The following is a 20,697-nucleotide window of genomic DNA, read 5'->3' as shown; positions in this document are numbered from 1 at the left end:
TTTTTTTAAAGATTTTATTTATTTATCTGAGACAGAGAGAATGAGAGAGACAGAGAGCACATGAGAGGGGGGAGGGTCAGAGGGAGAAGCAGGCTCCCTGCCGAGCAGGGAGCCCGATGCGGGACTCGATCCAGGGACTCCAGGATCATGACCTGAGCCGAAGGCAGTCGCTTAACCAACTGAGCCACCCAGGCGCCCAAAAATAAAATCTTTAAAAAAAATTTTAAAAAAAGAATAAAAGTTGGGAAGTCAATCAGTTAATCAACCACCCCTACTCTCTCCCTCCAAAGAAAACAGTATTAGAATTTTGGTGTCTGGCTTTCCTGATCTTTAAATGCAAATAAAGAAACAGCTTTTTATTTTATTTTTTTAAAGATTTTATTTATTTGTCAGAGAGAGAGAGAGCACAAGCAGGGAGAGCAGCAGATAGAGGGAGAAGCAGGCTCCCTGCTGAGCAAGGAGCCCCATGTGGGACTCGATCCAGGACCCTGGGATCATGACCTGAGCCAAAGGCAAATGCTTAACTGACTGACCCACCCATGCGTCCTGAGAAACAGCTTTTTATATAAATACATTTATAAAACACATATCTATATCAATGGGCCATGTTAATATGCACTGTTCTGAAACTTGCTTTTTTTTATTTTGCCTTTTGCTTAAAATCATTATCTATGCCTGCAATTCTATATCAGTATTTTCTAAAATGTTCCTCAGAAGAGTTGCTCCTTGGGATGTTCCATACAAAAAGAATCTCTGGTCAAACCAGTATAGGGTGGAGGCATTCTACTTCTTTCCTTGCCCTGTCCCTGGCTTTTTTTTCCTGCAGTAAAACACTTTTGATTTTTGTCACCCCAGATTTTTCCCCAAACACGTTTGACTGTGGAACCCAAGGAGCGGCAATTAAGAGGTGCATCCTTTAGGGCGCCTGGGTGGCTCAGTTGGTTAAGCGACTGCCTTCGGCTCAGGTCATGATTCTGGAGTCCCTGGATCGAGTCCCGCATCGGGCTCCCTGCTCGGCAGGGAGTCTGCTTCTCCCTCTGACCCTCTCGACCCTCCCCCCTCTCCTGCTCTCTCTCTCTCAGTCTCTCTCTCAAATAAATAAATAAAATCTTAAAAAAAAAAAAGAGGTGCATCCTTTATAAAATACTGATCACCATCATTTTTTTTTAATTTTTTTTAAAATTTTTTATTTATTCATTTGAGACACAGAGATACAGAGAGAGAGAACATGAGCAGGGAGAGAGGCAGAGGGAGAGGGAGAAGCAGGCTCCCCGCTGAGCCAGGAGCCCAATGTGGGGCTTGATCCCAGGACCCTGGGATCATGACCTGAGCCGAAGGCAGACGCTTAACCATCTGAGCCACCCAGTCGCCCCACCATCATTTTTTTTTTTAAGTAAGCTTTTTGCCCAACGTGGGCCTTGAACTCTACCCAGAGATCAGGAGTTGCATGCTCTACCAGCTGAGCCACCCAGGCACCCCTGATCACTATCATTTTAATAGCTGTTAAAGATTCCATCGTGTGGATGGGACATCCTCTATATAGTCAGCCTTCTGTTAACAGACATGTAGGTCATTGCCATTTTTTGCTGCTATAAAAACTACTGGAGAACCATCCATGTATGCATATCTTTGCCCACCTGCTTAATTATATTTCTATGGTATAAATTTCTAGAAGTCAGTGGCTGTGTTTCAGGGGTCCACAGCCCCCACAATTCGGTGACTCTCTAGAAATACTCCTAGGACTTGGGATAGTTGTACTCATGGCTGTGGTTTCTTCCTGACAAAGGATGCACAGCAGGATCAGCAAGGGAAAAAGACATTAGCTGGAGTCTAGAAAAATCCAGGCATCGGTTTCTACTGTTCCTCCTCTTGGGGCAATGGGGAGAGATCACACAAAACACTTTTTCCTCCAGCAATGAAGAGCAGCAACGCATGTGCGTGTTTCTGCCCAGGAAGCATACCTAAGATTCGAGGCTCAGGGCTTTTCCTGGGGATTGCTCATGTAGGTACCACAGTGACCAAAATTCCAGACTCTTAGAAGGAAAGGAGGTGTTCACCACAGATCACACTGTCTGTACAATCTAGGTGACCTAGTACAGAATGGGCAGTGCCCCCAGATGATCAAAACAGCCTTATTGATCATAGGCAACCTTCCACAAGGTAGGTTCTCAGAGGCCATTCAAGAGCCAGTCCCACAAGCAGCCCTCCTAAGACGGCAACAGTGGGGCTGCTAGATCAACTCAGTTGTGTCCAAGCTGGGCCTTTTTGTCGACTTTCCTAGAGAACAGGGGTAGTGGCACCTGGCTGATGCTTCCTCTGTATTCTTCCATGCCTCTGTTGCCATGCCTCCCGTCAGCCCTGTCCTCTGAGCTGCCTTGTGAGGGGCTTTTCTTTCCACATGGCTGGCTAAGACAAATGTCCTTCCTCGCTGATAACAAGACAGCTGGTGTCAAGAGGGTGTGACACTTTATTTTTTTTATTTTTTTAAATTTTATTTATTTATTTGAGACAGAGAGAATGAGAGACAGAGAGCATGAGAGGGAGGAGGGTCAGAGGGAGAAGCAGACTCCCTGCTGAGCAGGGAGCCCGATGCGGGACTCGATCCCGGGTCTCCAGGATCATGACCTGAGCCGAAGGCAGTCACTTAACCAACTGAGCCACCCAGGTGCCCCGAGGGTGTGACACTTTAATTCTCTCTTCTGATTTCAGAGCAGCCTGAACATGCATTCTGCACCCAGCTACCTCACCCAGCCTCCACCACCTCCTCCCCCACCTCCACCACTGCCCCCACCCCCACCGCCCCAGCCCCCACCGCCCCCATCCCAGAGCCTGGGCCCCCCTGGGCGTCCCAACCCTGGCGGAAATGGCGTGGTGGAGGTGTACAGTGCCACGGCGCCCCTGGCTGGGAGTGGCACGGTGGAGATCCAGGCATTGGGAATGCAGCCCTACCCACCCCTGGAGGTGAGCAGAGGTTGGGGTTTGGGATGGAGGGGGAGAAACTGGTTATGGTTATCATGGGTAACCTGAACCTTTCCCGAGCACCAACTGTGTGTCAGACACTGTGCCAGAGGTAGCATGGGAGACAAAACCAGATCAGGGGGGAGGCCACACCCTGGGAGAGAAGGACTTTAATCAAGCCATCATACCTCTAAAGGTAAAATGCAAACCATGAGAAGGTGGTATGAAGTAGAAGTTATAGCAGAAATACAAGCTACCCTCAGGGAGTGCTCAGAACATTCAGAGAACACCAATGTTGTAGGGAGAAGTTTCCAAAAAATTATCTATGTGAATGTCTCTTATATTTTAAAAAATTTTTTTACTTATTTTTTTAGAGAGAGAAAGGGGGAGAGAGCAGGGTGGAGGGGCAGAGGGAGAGAGAGAGGATCTCAAGCAGACTCTGTGCTCTGAAGCTTGATCCCACGACCCTGAGATCATGACCCAAACCAAAATCAACAGTCGGATGCCCAACCGACTGAGCCACCCAGGAGCCCCAGTCTCTTACATTTTTAACAGGCTAGATGTATGGGTTAGCTATGGCTGTGTAAGAAATATCCCAGAACCTCAGTGGTATATGGCAAAATGTGTTTATTGTTCTTGCACCTACATGGCTTGCTTGGCAACTCTGCTGATCTTGGCTGGGCTCTCCCAGGTGTCTGGAGATGGCAGCTATCAGCTGCTGTAGGATGGCCTGGGTGGGACGAGTTGGGTGACCCAGCTCTGCTCCGGCCATCTCTCATCGTCTGGCGGGCTCGCCAGCCGTGTGCTCACAGCAGTGCTAGAGGTGCAGTCACGCAAGCAGAAATGCTCCTGGCCTCGTGGAGCTTAGGCTTGTGACCGGCTCTCTTCCGTTGGTCAAAGTATGTCCCAAGGCCAGCTTAGATTTAAGGAGTAGGGAAACCGATGCCACATCTTGATGGGGAAATCTGCAGAACCACGCTGCGAATGGGCACAGGTACTGGGGGGGGGGGGTAGAGAATTGAAGCCACGAAGCAGTCCGTGTACCCTATGTGCCACACTCATTCCCTGCTACAAGCTCAAGGTGCTCAGAGTTCAGAACCTGCCCCAACCCCAGTGCTAGGGGGCACGGTTCTGACAGCAAGAGCCTGCCTGCACTTGAGGTCACATTAACCCCCCCTCACCTTACAATCTGGCCATACAGACGTTCCGTGTTTAGAGAGCATGGTTCTCTCTAAAGAGAACCAGACCAGTGGGGAAATCTACCACCAGCCATGTGATGTTATGAGAGCCTGCAGGGGATTTATTCTAGCCCGAGGGAATAGAGCAAGCTTCCCTGTGTTGAGTTAAAAAAAAGCAAATAAGTCAGTGAGATGCTGAGAGGATGATTGTGGCCTGGTAGGCAGAGGGGGCCAGAGCAGAGGGAGCTGCTGTTGTTTATTTTCCATGTGGACGAGGGTGCTCTTTGAGGGCAGAGCCTGAGTCTTCTTTGATTTGGCATCCTCAGCCCCTAGCAGAGTCCCTGGCCTGTGGCACACCTGTAGTAGGTGTCTGAAATAGGGCTCTCTGACCTCAGTCTCCTCTCCTCTGCAATGGGAACTCCCCTTGTAACGCCGTTGAGGATAAAGAGAGCAAACCCAGTGGCAGTCACGTAATTACTCAGGAATGTCTTGCATGATGGGTGAATTCATCCATGTGATACATATTTATTGAGTGCTGTATTGGTCAGGAAAATAGGGACCACTCTAGGTATGTCTGGCAAAGGGATTTAATGCAGGAGGTCAGGTGCTTACAAAGGTGGCTTCAGGAGAGCTAGATGGAGCAAAAGGCAGAGTTGGCAGGTGCCAGTGGTTTTCAGGTTCACTGTTGTTGCTTGGCCCAGAGGGCTAGGACGCTCCTGCTGTGCCCAGAGGTGGGGAAGCTGTAGGATTCTGTTGCTGTGCTGTCATCCTCGAGGCTGGTGGTCAGGAGGGGGATGTAGAGTTCAGCCAGCCACTCCAAAATTTAGGACTGCACACCTTCCTGTCTCCCGTCACCTCTCCCAGAGGAAAGCAGTTTCTACCTTCCTCTGCCTTCCAGATCTCATGCAGGTGCTTCTCGTGAGCAGAACCTAATTTGTGCTCAGAACCTTGCTGGCAAGGGAGTCTGAGAATGTGTATATCAGGAGAGAGCATGGAAGGGTGTAGGAATGGCGCCAAAGGCCAACAGGCGAGATCTAGCAGAAGCATCTACCATTTCACGTGGTGCCATATTAGATGCCCAATACATGCATCCACTGATAGCAACTCTTCTGGTTCCTGGACCCAATTCTAATGTTGGGTGGGGTCCCGCCCCCCCCACGCCAATGCCAAGCAATTCTCAGACACCAGCACAGTGTCCAAGAATTCCAACTCAATTCTGATGCTATCTACCCAGAGATAACAGCAGATCCCACAGGTTAAGGGTTCAGTCCTGCAAGATTGTCCTCACCCCTACTTTAGCCAGTTGCAAGCAACCTATGCTTCTGATGGACAGACCACAGGTAGGAGGTTCCAGCGACCTCCTCCTTAGGTTCTATTAATTTGCTAGAGTAGCTCATAGAACTCAGGGGAACATTTACATTTACCAGTTTATTAAAGGATATAATAAAGGATACAAATCAACAGCCCAGTGCAGAGATACATAGGGTGAGGAGTGGGGAAAAGGGCATGGAGCTTCTGTGTGCCACTCACCCCATATCTCCCTGTGTTAATCAACCTGGAAGCTGTCCAAACCCAGTCCTTTGGAGTTTTTATGGAGGCTTTATTACATAATCATGAGTAAGTCGTTGGCTGTGGCTGATTCAGCCTCCAGCCCTTCCTCGCTCCCCAGAGGTTGGGGGATGGGACTGAATGTTCCAACCCACCAGTCACATGGTTGGTCCTCTCTGCAACCAGCCTGCCCTTGGATCAGGGCCAAAAGTCACTTTCATTAATAATAAAACAAAAAAAATAATAAGATACCCATTTCACTTTTACAGCTCTGAAGCATTTCTAGGAACTGTGGATGAAGACCAAATATATCTGACAGATATATTTTGGTCATCTGAATGAACAAGTATATATTTTTTATGTATCATTATATTATAATATATAAATAAATTCACTGGTTCAACAAATATTTACTGAATGCCCACTCTGTGCCTAGGATTACTCCAGGCTTGGGGATAGAGCAGTAAACAAAAACAGACCAAAAGTTGCTGCCTTCATGGAACTAGGCAGATAATAGATAAGTACATAAAACACATAATTTATTAGATAATGGTAAGTCCACAAAGAAAAAAAAAAAAGCAGAGAAGGATAGGAAGTGAAGTTTTGGATAGGCCAGCCTGGAAAAACCAATGAATGACGAGTATATCATTGAATTAATGAATTCTTCACGATGCCCCAGTGTCATGATGTAAGCTTAGTGTTAGCTAGGTTTGAGTGGCTCAGAAGTCGTTTGGTGTGAATGAATTTCTTGTGACTTCAGTGTTAGTTCTCAGTTTAGACATGCATGCTGGTGTGGCATCAGGCAGGGCCAGTTAGGAAGTGGGGTTGCTGGTGAGGGCACAGACCCTTCTGATTTCCTGGTTCTTCTGTGCTAACAAACTACTACTCCCAATAAAGCAGTAACAGCAGCTAATGTTTATTGAGTATTTACTGTATGCCAGGCACCATTCTAGCTGTTTACATGTTAACTCATTTTTTGGTAAAGATTTTATTTATTTATTTGACAGAGAGAGTCATTTTTTTTTTTAAAGATTTTATTTATTTATTTGAGAGAGAGAGAACGAGAGAGAGAGAACACCTGAGAGGGGATATGGTCAGAGGACGAAGCAGACTCCCTGCCGAGCAGGAAGCCCGATGCGGGACTCGATCCAGGGACTCCAGGATCATGACCTGAGCCAAAGGCAGTCGCTTAACCAACTGAGCCACCCAGGCGCCCCAGAGAGTCATTTAATCCTCACCACAACCCAAGGAGAGGAGTACTCTGATTATCCCCATTTTACAGATGTGAAACTGGGAGATGTTGAAAGAGTTGCCTAGGATCACTTAGATAATAAGTGGCAGAGTCAGGATTTGAACCCAGACTGCTGGCTTCAAAGCTGCTTCTAGCCTGCTGGCTCCATGAAGTTCTATAGGGTCTTGGGAGTGACTGGGGTGTCTGAGCCAGATGGAGGGGTTAGGATCGCGATCCTGGCTGAGATTAGCCGGGGCCACAGTGAGGGTCCCCCTGGCTGGTATAGCTCTTTTCTGTCCTTCCCAGGCCTCTCTCCCTCACTGTGCTGTCCTTCTAGGTGCCAAACCAGTGTGTGGAGGCTCCAGTATACCCCACCCCTCCGGTGTACAGCCCTGGCAAACAGGGATTCAAACCGAAAGGACCAAACCCAGCTGCCCCCATGACCAGCGCCACGGGGGGCACAGTGGCCACCTTTGACTCCCCACCAACGCTGAAGACCTGCCGGGCAAAAGGGGCCAGTGGACTCCCAGAAGGTGGGCCCGCCGCCTGCCAGGGGCATCTTTCCTCAGCATTCTCCTGTCCATAAGGCTGCCTAGTTCTGGTCTTCCTTTTTATGATGGTCAGGATTAAGTGTAGTTGCATGTAGTGGAGTGACTTTAAAATGATCGAATTTTATTTTTCTCCTGTGCAAAACAAGGCCAGTGGCAGGCAATTTGGAAATTGTGTGCTTGTATGGTCATTTCTTCTGTCTTTCTGCTCTGCTACCCCTAGGGCATAGCTTCTGTTATCAGGGTGCCTCATCATCTAAGATGGCTGCTGGAGTTCCAGTCATCAATTTCATATTCCAGGCAGTAAAAAGGATAAAAGGGGCATCTCCCAGCTTCCAGAAGTTCTGCATGATGCTTTTACTTCCATCTCATTGATCACAATTTAGTCACATGACCCTATCTAGCTGCAAAGGAAGCTGGGAAATGTCTCTTTTATTTTTTAAAAGATTTTATTTATTTGAGAGAGAGAGAGCACATGAGAGGGGGGGAGGGTCAGAGGGAGAAGCAGACTCCCTGCTTAGCAGGGAGCCCGATGCGGGACTAGATCCCGGGACTTGATCCTGGGACTCCAGGATCATGACGTGAGCCGAAGGCAGTCGCTTAACCAACTGAGCCACCCAGGCGCCCCTGGGAAATGTCTCTTTTAGCCAGAAACATTGATGTTCCCATTATTTGGGGGATTTGTGAGGAAAGAAGGGGGGCAGTGGATATCAGGCAGGCGGGCAGTGGTGTCTGTCACCCCTTCAGAGATGCTAGCGATGGGACAGGGCAGTGTTAGAAAGTGGTGGTGGAGGAGGAAGGCACAGAAATCAAGAATTTTTCAGGGGCTTTCCAGTCAACTACTTCCATCCCTCCTTCCTTCCACAGATATATGTTGAGTATCTGTGTGCCAGGCTCAGTGTCAGGTGCTGAGGATCCAGCATCGTGGTCCGTGATTTCTCCACCCTCTGTTGCAGTTAATGGGAGAGACAGACAGGGAAAACAGGCTAACTGTTTATGGGTTGCTCCAGGAAGGAGGTTAACAGGGTACTATGATTGAGAATACTGGGGAGAGACTGGAAAATGATGCTACCTCTCTATCTAGGGATGAGAAGGAGGCAGCTTTGTGGCTATCTGAGGGACGAGCAAGAATAGCAGGTCCTGAAATAGGACCACACTTGAGGTCTTTCAAGGTTAGCAAGGAGTCCACTGCAGCTGGATGGAGAGAATGATGAGGTTGGCAGGAAGCAGAGGATGCATAGCCCTGTAGGCCGCAGCAGAGAGGTTGGATTTTTATCCGAGGGCAGAGCGGAGCCTTTCAGAGGTGGTTCTGCTCTTCCAGGCAGAGCATTGCCCGGGTTTTCCTCCTCCAGGCGCTGTGAGAGGCTCTGTGCTGCTTCCCCTGCCTGTGTGCAGGTGTAGACCTCCCCTGGCTTTCTGGCCCCACATCCAACGGGTAGAGTGGTAGGAGGCTGTTCTTGTTGCCTTCAGTTACACCCCCAGCCTCACCATTCCCAACCCCGCGCCCCACCTTGTTTTTCAGCTGCAGGGAAGCCAAAGGCTCAGAAACTCAAGTGCTCATACTGTGACAAGTCATTCACCAAAAACTTCGACCTGCAGCAGCACATCCGAAGGTACCCAGGCATGGTGGGGCCGGTGCTTCCTCGGCAGCCCTGGCTGGAGGGCCTTCCACAGTAGAAGCAAGGCTCCCTTCTCAGTCCCCTTGCCAGGGTGGTGACCAAGGCCCCATCCATCCTGTCATGGTTCTCAGACCTTCGGTCCAAGTCAGGTCGGTTTTCCCTCTTCTGTCTCAGGAGCAGGAGGAGGGATCTGTGAAAGTTGTGGGGCCTGCTCACTATGGTGGAGAAGGTCCGAGCCAGGCGGGGTCGGGGAAGAAGTGTACTCGAACTGTAGGGCCTTTGCAGGAGTGAGGGGTGCCTCAGTCCTCACCTCTGCAGAAAGGTCTGACCTCGAGGGCTGCCATACCACGCTGTGGGAATATGACTACGAGTTCTGCTCACTCAGGACTAACCGTCCTGTCCTGTCCTGTCCCAAGGACATGCAGGGAGCCCCTCGGGGCCTCGGCTTTTCCATCTGTGAAGTGGGGGTGGGGGGTCTTGTTCCGTGTTTATCACAGAAAGGGATACATTGGTACCTGAGATGATCTTAGGTGGTTTGTGGTTATGGTGTCGAGAAGTTCTGAAAGATGTAGAAAATTACTCTCTTTTCAAATTCTTTCAGTCCTCGGCGAGTCAAAGGAGAAAACCTCGGTTTGGTGCTAGTGTGTGTTGAACACCTTTCACATACTTGCTCATCTTTTATAGCAAAAAGAGAGAGAAGGAGAGAGCACGTGGATGCATGCGTACGTGCACACCTCAGATTCCAATCGTGACAGGCAACAGCTTCTCACTAGACCAGGGTTTCTCAACCTTGGCACTATTGACTTTTATTTTCTTATTTATTTATGTCTGTCTGTCTGTCTGTATGTAAAGTAGGCTCCACACCCAGGGTGGAGCCTGGTGTGGGGCTTGAACTCAGGACCCTGAGATCAAGACCTGAACAGGCTTGTACCTCTGAAACCAATAATACATTATATGTTAATTAATTGAATTTAAATTAAAAAATTTTTTAAGTTAAATTAAAAAAAAATACCTCACAAGTCTACACTAGCTCTGCTCAATAGAACTTTCCGCAGTGATGGAAATGCCCAAATTGGCAGTGTCCAGTAGGGTAGCCACTGACCATATGCAGCTGCTGAACACTTGCAATGTGGCTAGTCTGACTAAGAAACTGAATTTTTTTTTTTATTAACATAATGTATTATTTGTTTCAGGGGTACAGGTCTGTGATTCATTAGTCTTACACAATTCACAGCACTTACCACAACAAATACCCCCAGTGTCCATCACCTAGCCACCCCATCCCTCCCACCCCCAACCACTCCAGCAACCCTCAGTTTGTTTCCTGAGATTAAGAGTCTCCCTGTCTGGTTTCGTCTGGTTTCATTTTTTCCTCTCTTCCCCTATGATCCTCTGCCTTGTTTCTCAAATTCCTTATATCAGTGAGATCATATGATACATGTCTTTCTCTGACTGACTTATTTCGCTTAGCATAACACCTTCTAGTTCCATCCACATCATTGCAAATGGCAGGAAACTGAATTTTTAATTTAATTTTAATGAATTTAAGTAGCCCCGTGTGTCTTGTGTCAACCCTATTGGATAATGCAGCTCTATAGATCTTAATGATATTTTATAAATTATTGCATTTTTGGTTACTTTGTATTTATGATAAGTGGCTTTCCATATAACAACAGGAAAGCTTAATTTTTAAATTATTTAAGAGCGGATTGATTTGAAGGGAAATATTAAATAATGGTACAAGTTCTGTGCTGCGACTGTGCCATTTCTCCTTCAGAGAATAAATCCCTGTTTGAGAGGGCTTAAACAATTAGGAAATGTTTTCTCTCACCGTATGGAGAAGGCCCGCAGGGAAGGTCAGCTCCGGGGCTGGTTGATTCAGCAACTCAGTAATGTCACCGAGAGCTCAGGGTCTTTCTGCCTCTGGCCTGCCGGCTTGTCCTCATGGTGTCACCATGATGGCCACCAGCATCCGCATGCTCTGTCTGGGCCTTCTTGGGGGTTGTGAGCTCCTGTGCTGAGGTCACGTCCCAGTTCCACATGAGGGTGCTGACAAGCTTTGTTTCCCATAGCCACACCGGTGAGAAGCCCTTCCAGTGCATTGCATGTGGCCGTGCCTTTGCCCAGAAATCTAATGTCAAGAAACACATGCAGACGCATAAGGTGTGGCCTCCGGGGCGTAGCGGCGGCACTGTCTCTCGCAACTCTGTGACTGTACAGGTCATGGCCCTCAACCCCAGCAGGCAGGAGGACGAGGAAAACACAGGTAGGTAGAAGTGGGGAATGCCATTGTTCCCATACCTGTCCTCTGAAGCTTCATGGGTTTTATTCCTAGCTGTGTGACCTTGGGCAGCCTCCTTTACCTCTCTGGGCTTCAGTCTACTTTATCTATAAAATGGGGCATAGCATGAAAGGAGGGATGACAAATGTACAGTATGCCTGGCCTTACTCTAATACTGTACCCATGGAAGACAACACTAATCAATCACCTGTCTTTTGCTGTGCCTGGATCCTGCCTCAGAATCTACTTTCGATATATTGCTCCAGGCAGTCACTGTCAGTTAACTTGAAATTGAAACCTACTTGACTTCCATGGGCTTAAGTTTCCAAAGCCTTTTACACTTTGTAGAATTCCCATCCGAGCCATCGCTTGTCCCTGAGCTAGTGATCATGTCCCTGATATTGGTTTAATTCCTGTTCTGTATGGGGGTTGAGGAGTCACTAGGCCTGGAGCAGTGCTGTTAACAAAAATGTAATATGACCAACATATACAATTTAAAACCTTCTAGTAGCTACATAAAAACAATACTTAAAAAAAGTGAAATTAATTTTAATCGTATGTTTTACTTAACCTAATATCATCTTAGTATATAAGGAAATTATTAATGAAATATTTTATATTTTTTTATGCTAAGTTTTCAAAATCCAGGGTGTATTTATGTGTATAGCGTATCTGGATATGGACTAGCCACATTTCTAGTTCTCAGTCACCACATGTGGCTCGTGGCCACTGTATTGGACAGTGTAGGGCCAGAGTTAGGCCCTTCCTGTATAGTCCCCCGGGTGAGCAAAGCCTGCCACATACCAGTGAACGAAGGGGGTGTTTTGCTGCATGAGCAGCCTGTGGCCACTTTTATTTGACCCTCCTACTGGAACTAGCCCTACAGTGTGTTTAGTCAGTCTCTGTGTGCCCTGTGCATTTTTTTGGGCTCCTTGGGGAAGAATCTGTTTCTTATTTTTTTTCAAAATTCCTACAGTGCCTAGCACCAGGGGTTCAACCATATAGCAGATATTTATGGAGGCCTCTGTAGAGATGAGGTCAGAGGCCCCTGTCCTCAGAAAGTGAGAGAAGGGCAGCTAAACAGATGTTGTAACTGGAATGGGGAGCTGGGGAGGTGTGATGAATACAGCCAGGAGTAGTGTTCAGGATTTTTAACAACCGTGGAGAGGCCTAGGGAAAGGCCAGTGAGGGGAGATTTGAGGCAATAACTGTTTACCAGTCAGGATGTAAGTATTCAGGAGGTGAGCATCTGGAATGGCTATATCCGTGCGCAAAGCAGAATGTGAGTGCAGGGCCTTGAGTACAGTGTCCAACACCAAGCACGTGGTAGGTGGCTGGGTAGACCCAGCAACACACAGGAGGTGCTCTGTGGGTCCTTCCTGAATGTCATGGCCCTCTGTCCTGACTCTTCTTCTGCCCTTCTCAGTGACTTCTTCCCTGGTTTTCTCCACAGGGTTGGGTCAGTCCCTGTCAAGTGCCCCACAACCCCAGGCCTTGCCTGCCGCAGGTGAGGATGAAGGGGACAAGCTGGAGGCCAAGCAGGTCGTCTTCATTGACAGCTCCTATCTGTGCCAGTTCTGCCCCAGCAAGTTCAGCACCTACTTCCAGCTCAAGTCCCACATGACCCAGCATAAGAATGAGCAGGTAAGTGGGTGGTGGGCAGCGGGAGGCCACAACCACCCGAGTGTGAGCCTTGGCTGGTGCTGGGGTCTTGAACACTGTCTAGAAAGGGACAGGAGTGGGCCCCAGTTGCAGTGAGCTACCATCTAACCACCCGAGATAGGCCAAGCTTTCCCTCTCTAGGTGGGGCCAGCTTACTGGGCTATTATGGTGCTAAGCCAAGGGAGGAAACCCACCTCTTATGGGTCATATAATATAGAAACTGGACATGAGAAAAATTCTCAATGCCCCAAGAAAATCTAACGTCTAAACACCTACCTATGGAGGATTGACCATAGTCTTTTTTTTTTCCAATCAAGATATAATTTGCATCCCACAAAATTCACCCTTTTTAAAGTGTACACTTCAGGAGCTCCTGGGTGGCTCAGTCAGTTAAGTGTCATTTTGGCTCATTTTGGCTTTCAGGTCATGATCTCAGGGTGGTGAGATTGAGTCCTGCATCTGGCTCCACGCTGGGCTTGGAGCCTGCTTAGGTTTCTCTCTCGTAAATAAATAAATAAATAAATAAATAAATAAATAAATAAATAAAATCTTTTTTAAAATTTCAGAAAAATCTAAAGAATATATAGGTTGAAGAATGCATTTATTAGATGCTGGACACCCTGCTAATTGCTTTACATTCAATATTTTATTTAATCTTCATAGCAACCTTAGGGATAGGCATTTTCAGTATATCTAAATGAAGAAACCAAGGCCCGGAGGGGTGAAGTGACCTATCCAGAGTCACACCACCAGTAACTGACTAGGTCAGGGCTCAAAGCCAAACCCCATGTCATTAACCACCTTGCAGTATGTCCTCCCCAGAATGCAGCAACAAAATCCAGCATCTTTTGTAGAGTTTGTGTTTTTTTATTATAATTGGGATCTGTTCATACATATAATTTTGAATTGCACTTTTTTTTTCCTGATAGCTTATTTTTTAAACTTTTTCTTTTGGAAGAATTGTAGATTCCCAAGAAGTTGCAAAGATAATAGGGAGAGATCCCTTATGCCCTTCAGTCAGTTTCTGTCAATGGTTACATCTTACCTATCTACAGCCTGATATCTACACCAGGAAACTGACATGGGTGTAAAGCTATGTATAGTCCTTTGCCATTTTACCACCTGTGTAGGTTTGTACTGCAATCACAGTATAGAACTATAACATCACCACAAAGATCTTCCTTGTTCCACCCCCCTCATTATTACACCTGCTCGCCTCTTCCCCAACATCCTCAGCCTCTGGAAACCACTAATCAGTTCTCTCTCTTTATAAGTTTGTCATTTTGAGAACATTGTATAAATGGAATCATCCGTATGGGGCCTTTTGAGATTGGGTTTTTTTAATAAGCATAAATTCTCCTGAGATTTGTGCTTTCTGTTTTTTTTAAAGATTTTATTTATTTATTTGACAGAGACACAGTGAGAGAGGGAACACAAGCAGGGGGAGTGGGAGAGGCAGAAGCAGGCTTCCCGCTGAGCAGGGAGCCCGATGCGGGGCTCGATCCCAGGACCCCGGGATCATGACCTGAGCTGAAGGCAGACGCTTAACGACTGAGCCACCCAGGCGCCCCTGTGCTTTCTATTTTTTAACCTAATTTTATATTCTGAGAATTTTCTCATGTCACTGTTTAAATAAAAAACATAATTTTTAAGCTACATTTAAAAAAATCCCATTGTTTTAACATGTAGGATATGAACTGTGTTTTGCTATTGTAAGCAAAACCATGGTGAGCATCATTATAATCAAATCTTCATCCAAATCTCTGACTTTCCCTTACCCTAGATTCCCAGCAGGGGGGTTGATGGAATTAAGTTAGGATACCCTTGGGGAAAATCACAGAAAACTTTGACTCCAGCTGCTTAAACAATTAAGAGGTTTGTCATTGCACATAATAAGAAAACCCAAGATTGGGCAGCTCAAGGCCTGAGAGAGTTGACTCAACCCAATATCAAGGACCCTGTGTCCTTCTAGCTCTTGTCTCTGCCACCTCAGGATATGACATTGTTTGATACTGACGGCTTACCTGTGGTCTTGGGATGGTAGTCACTCTTTCTAGGCAGTAGTCCAGTAGTCCAGACACAGCAAAAACACGCTGTCTTCTCTGTGTCTCTTTCCTAGAAGCCCTCTGTAGATCTCTCATTAGTCAGAGCCAGTGGATACGCTCTATCACTTAGGAATTCATTATTACTCTGCAAATAATAGACAACTAGCTTACTAGTTAGGGTTTTATTTCCCTAATGTCGCAAGAAGTCCATAAGTAAGCAATGTTGGGCTTGTATAGCAGGTCAGATATGTCATCGTAGACTCAGGCTTCTGGTTTGCGGCCCTGCCTCCTTAGCATGTGACTTCCATCCTCAAGATTGCATAATAGTTGCTGTATCTCCAGCCATCACATCTGTATTCCAGTCAGGACAAATGAGAAAAGCAGAGGGGATTTCTCCTAGGATGTTTTTGCCTTTGTGTTCTGGAAGTAATACCTTCCCTAAAGACTACTGCGTGCATATCAGTGACAAGAAAGGAGCCACATGGCTGACACAAGGGAGCCAGGGAGATCAAGTGTTTTAACTGGGTATGTTGCCACCCTGAACAAATCAGGGTTCACTTTGTTAGGAAGAAGGAGCAAGTGGAATTGTACAGGCAATCAGGATTATGCTTGTCAAAGTATAATTTTCAAAATTTAAAAATCTAATTCTCATACAAATAACATAGTGAACATGAGCCAGAATTTTACATAACTCATTAATAAGGAACTAGAAGGATGACAAAGCCGGTGCAAAAGAGGATCTAAGATACTAGTATTTATACTTACATATAATTATGTCAGTGAAAGAAAGGAACATTGAAATAAGATTGTTCGGGTAGATACCCGTGACCTTTGAGGGTATCTTTTCCACCTGACGAAAATCATTTATATTGGATCTGTTTTCCGCAAGTTAATATTTAACTCTAGAGTCTGGATCCTAATCAATAGTAAATAATCAAAACAAGGCCCATCCCCCAGAGAGTGGGATGACCCTAGGCAGGCTCGTTAGATAGCACTTCTCAAAATGAGGTCCCCAGAGCAGCAGCTTCGGCTTCCGTCACCTGGGCACTTGTTAGGAGTACACCTACTGTGTTCCAAGCTCTGACTTACGGACATTGATCCTGCCACGCCTGCTGAATCAGATGCTCTGGGAGTGGTGCTCAGCAATCTGTCACTGCAGTGGATGCTCAAGTCGGAGGGCCACTACTCAAGTACAGCACTGGAGGGACATGATGTCATCTTTTCCTTGTATTTCCCAGCTTGGAGTAATTTTCCTAAATATACCCAGGTCACCCAGCACCTGAGGGAAAGGTAATGGGGCCTTGTGACTGGCTGAGAAGAGAGGGCTGTCTCGTCAAAATAAAACAGAGCTCCAGGAGCAGGGGAGCAGGGGAGCAGTCTGCCTCCCCTCACCTGGTCTGTGGCTTCCCTCAAGGTTTACAAGTGTGTGGTGAAAAGCTGTGCGCAGACGTTCCCAAAGCTCGACACATTTCTGGAGCACATCAAGAGCCACCAGGAGGAGTTGAGCTATCGCTGCCATCTCTGTGGCAAGGACTTCCCCTCGCTCTATGACCTGGGCGTGCACCAGTACTCCCACAGCCTCCTGCCGCAGCAAAGCCCCAAGAAGGACAGCGCTGTCTACAAGTATGTGCCCTCTCCCTGCCCCCTCCCTCTCCCTGCTGGGACCCCAGGGCTCTGCAGCCTTGCTCGTTCTGACTGCTAAGGACCTGGGGGAGAAGGTGCTGGCCCTCCTTATATCATTCTTCAGTTTGGTAGACATTTATCCTAAAAAATAATCGGAAAAAAAAGAGGGAAACCAATATTTTTTCATTCATAGTGGAAAACAGATTTTTTTTCCCTAAACTAAAAATACTATGAAAATACAATTTTGTCTGATGATCTACAAAATTTAGGTTACAGTCAGAATGGTACACCGATTCTTAGAATGAAAACAGAATGAACAAGCACATACTGGAAAGCAAAAATCATAAAAATAAGATTCATTTGTTTTATAATCTATAAAATTCAGGTTAAAGTTGAAGCTATAGACTGATCCTTAGAATGAACAAGGAATGAACCAAGTGTAGATTTTCTTTGGGGTAGTTTTTCCGCCAATCCTTTACAGTGCTTTAGTCTTCCATTGTAGTCATAGAGAGCATCCCTTTGGCAGAAATGAAAAAAGGCTCCCTCAGTTTTGTCACAGGCTTTTAATCCTTGAGTCTTCAAATCGTTCTCATTGAGCTATCAGTCCCGTGACCGATCCTCATTGAGTTTCTCTTACTTGGTTGTTTCCTGGTCCCCCTTCCATACCCTTCTTAGTCGATGGGTTATCTGCAGGTGCCCAGTATCACTTTCATAACTGTGAAATCCCACATTTTTGCCCTGCAGCCATTTTGCTGTGCATTCACCCAAAGTCGTCTGGAGCAGCCGCCTCACAAAGGCTAGGATATAGTGTGTGGGGATAGGTATTAGTGATAAGCAAGGAAGGGTATTTGTCAGGGGACTGCTCCCAGTTCTTAGTATTTTCGTGTTGGAATGGTTTTGCTTCTCTGTACAAACTTGTGTTGGTAGGGATTTCTCTAATAACCTCTGTTAATGAGGCGTAATTCCTGGGTGACGCTTCTGGGCTTCAGAGATAAGTAACAACAGACCCTGAGTTTAGAATGCACAGGCTTTTTAGGGAGACAGGTGTGTAAATACGCTTACACGTACTGTGATAAAATGCTAAGGTATACGTAGATGAAAGGTATACGAGTACCATAGTGGGACGTAGGGCAGGGAAGGTGTCCTTGAAGCAGTGATATCTGAACTGGGTTTTGAAGGATGAATAGGAGTTGGCCAAGTAGGTAGGGTAGAGTGCATTCCTAGCAGAAGGAACAGCAAGTGTAGAGATATAAAATGAAATAGCAAGTGGTTTAGAATGATCACTGTGTAGAGTGGAAGTGGGAGAGGATGTTTAGATGTGGCCTAGAGGAGAAAGTAGGTCCAGGGTAAGGGTAAGAAGGGCCTGTAGAAATCACAAAAGCTTTGAGAAATTGGCAGGGGGACTGGGACTTAAATGGGTGTAGGGCAGCTTGTCCTGGAGGAGGTTGGGAAGTGGAGCCAGAGAGGCAGGAAAACCAGGCAAAACTTTGGCCAGTCAAGGGGTGGAAATTTCTGGTTAGTGATGGATAATTCCCATTTGTAGTCAGGGGGCATTTTATTTTGCTTTTGCCTTATGGATTTGTGGATTATTTGTGAGTTCCTGAGACTATGTGGCTTTCTGGAGTGAGATGCCAAGTAAAAGGAAGGGAGCACCTACTATGTGCCAAGCTCTGACTCAGGGACATTGATCCCTGCAATCCTGGGAGGTAGGTAGTTGTATTAGTCAGCTCCAGCTATAACAAAATGCCACAGACACATGATCTCTTTTTATTTATTTATTTATTTATTTTTAAAGATTTTATTTATTTATTTGACAGAGACACAGCGAGAGAGGGAACACAAGCAGGGGGAGTGGGAGAGGAGAAGCAGGCTCCCCGCGGAGCAGGGAGCCCGATGTGGGGCTCGATCCCAGGACCCTGGATCATGACCTGAGCCGAAGGCAGACGCCTAATGACTGAGCCACCCAGGCGCCCCATGATCTCTTTTTATAAGGGCACTTTGTCATCATGAGGACCCCACCCTCATGATTTCATCTAAACCTAATCATACACACACCCCCACCAAAGGTCCCATCTGTAAATCTGTAAATACCATCACATTGAGGGTCAGTGCTTCAACATACGAAGTTTGGAGGGACACGGTTCAGTCCATGACACTGACGTTCTCCCCATTTTGAAGATGAGGACACTGAGGCTCAGAGAGGAGAAGTGCCCTCATCAGTAACAGTGTCAGCGCAGAGCTGAGATTCAAATTCTTGTCTGGAACCTTGGAAGCCTCACAGCTCTGGTCTTGGAATTTGTAGGCTAGGGGTTGAGCCCAATGCTGATGGCCCTGTGTCTACAGTCAATCTCTTCTCCTAGGTTCTTGTGTGAGGGTTACAGTGCCAGTAACCCTTTGTAGCCATTGGATCTCCTGGCCCAAAGGTAAGACCCGAGGAGGCAGGCCACCATCTGGATGACCCAAGGGTGGAATGCTATCTTGAGTAATGATAAGGAGCCACCTGCCTGTGCTCAAATCCCAGCTTGACTACAAGCCCAGGAGATGACCTTGGCAAGGTATCTGGCCACTCTGGGCCTCAGTGTCCACATCTTTGAAATGGGGATAACTATAGTGCCTACCATATTGGATTATTTATGAGGATCAGGTAAAAAAACTATGAGGCTCTTGAACATGATACCTGGAACATCGTAGGTGCTCAATAAATGTTATTGCTGCAATTATTATTTGTACAATTTAGATATAGGTTTGGCTGCAAGCAATAGAGGCTCCAAATAATAGTGGCATAAATGAGTGAGAATTTATTTCTCTCTCACAGTAATGTTTGAGCAGGTATAGGGCCTTCATCCTATTTTCAGGCGTCCAGGCCCCATTGGTCTATCTGCGCTGCTCCCTTTGGACCACATTGCCTTGGCCTGTCTATGCTGCCTCCCCAAACCCCAAACCTTTCAAGTGAATTTTATGCATGCCACTCTATATATGCTATATATTTACTTTTTCCTTTTAAAAATAAGATTTATTGATTTTTTCCTGATTACAAAAGTTCCTAAGTTCAATGCAGAGAAAAAAATATTTTTTAAAGATTTTATTTGATAGAGCAAGTGAGAGAGAGCACGACTGGTGAGGGGTGCAGAGGGAGAGGGAGGAACAGACTCCCAGCTGAGCAGGGAGCCCAATGCGGGGCTCGATCCCAGGACCCTGGGATCATGACCTGAGCCAAAGGCAGACACTTAACCGACTGAGCCACCCCGGCGGCAGCCCCGAGAAAAAAATTTTTTTTAAATCGCACAAAAACCAAAACCCTGCAAACAAAAAATAATCCCTATTAACCTCTTGGTACATGTTATTTGGTCTATGTCCGTAATAAGCATGTTTATAGATATAACTACCACAGGCTACATCCCAAACAGTTACTGACTTTGGTGAAAATTCATCACGCCATCTTCATGTCCCACAACTTCCAACAAACTGACTGAAACTTAATGGGATCACTCTGTACACGTGGTGTGCATTATCACTTGCAACTGTAATATGGACATCTTTGCATCTCAGTACAAACAGACCTGCCCCAGCCTTTTCAGTGGCTGCTTACCATTCCATTGTACATGCCACATTTATGTAACTGGTCCTTGATTGCAGGATAGTCAGGTTATTTCCAGTTTCTCATCATTACATACAACACTACAGAGAACAACTTTGGACATACATCTTTGCTCACTTATAAATAAGTTCCTAGAAGTGATTTTGCAGGTCAGAGATCAATGCGGGAGGGGCATCTGGCTGGCTCAGTCGGAAAAGCGTGCAACTCTTGATCTCAGGGTTGTGAGTTCGAGCCCCACATTGGGTGTAGAGATTACTAAAAAAAAAAAAAAGCAATAATAAAAATTTTAAATCAAGAGGGCTTTTATTTATTTATTAAAGATTTTATTTATTCATTTGAGACAGAGAGAATGAGAGACAGAGAGCATGAGAGGGAGGAGGGTCAGAGGGAGAAGCAGACTCCCTGC

General features: G+C 46.4%; 1 protein-coding gene across 7 annotated transcripts in view; it reads left to right on the top strand.

Moving 5' to 3' along the window:
* Positions 1-20,697, top strand: part of ZNF341 (zinc finger protein 341) — a 56,514-nt gene that overhangs the window by 11,914 nt on the left and 23,903 nt on the right. For 5 of the 7 annotated variants that reach the window (XM_081832979.1, XM_081832978.1, XM_081832975.1 and 2 more), the window contains 6 exons: positions 2,710-2,961; positions 7,253-7,448; positions 8,986-9,076; positions 11,155-11,348; positions 12,817-13,007; positions 16,485-16,693. In XM_081832979.1, the coding sequence (XP_081689105.1) occupies positions 2,710-2,961; positions 7,253-7,448; positions 8,986-9,076; positions 11,155-11,348; positions 12,817-13,007; positions 16,485-16,693 (1,133 nt within the window). The remainder of the gene's footprint in view (positions 1-2,709; positions 2,962-7,252; positions 7,449-8,985; positions 9,077-11,154; positions 11,349-12,816; positions 13,008-16,484; positions 16,694-20,697) is intronic. The other 2 variants (XM_081832981.1, XM_081832980.1) reach the window with 1 other exon arrangement.

Source organism: Leptonychotes weddellii, chromosome 10 (assembly GCF_054177405.1).
Source record: "Leptonychotes weddellii isolate Sample4059 chromosome 10, ASM5417740v2, whole genome shotgun sequence".
In the NCBI taxonomy this organism is placed as follows: Eukaryota; Metazoa; Chordata; class Mammalia; order Carnivora; family Phocidae; genus Leptonychotes; species Leptonychotes weddellii.
The sequence above is the reverse complement of the archived record's forward strand: the minus strand, read 5'-3'. Positions and strand labels throughout refer to the sequence as shown.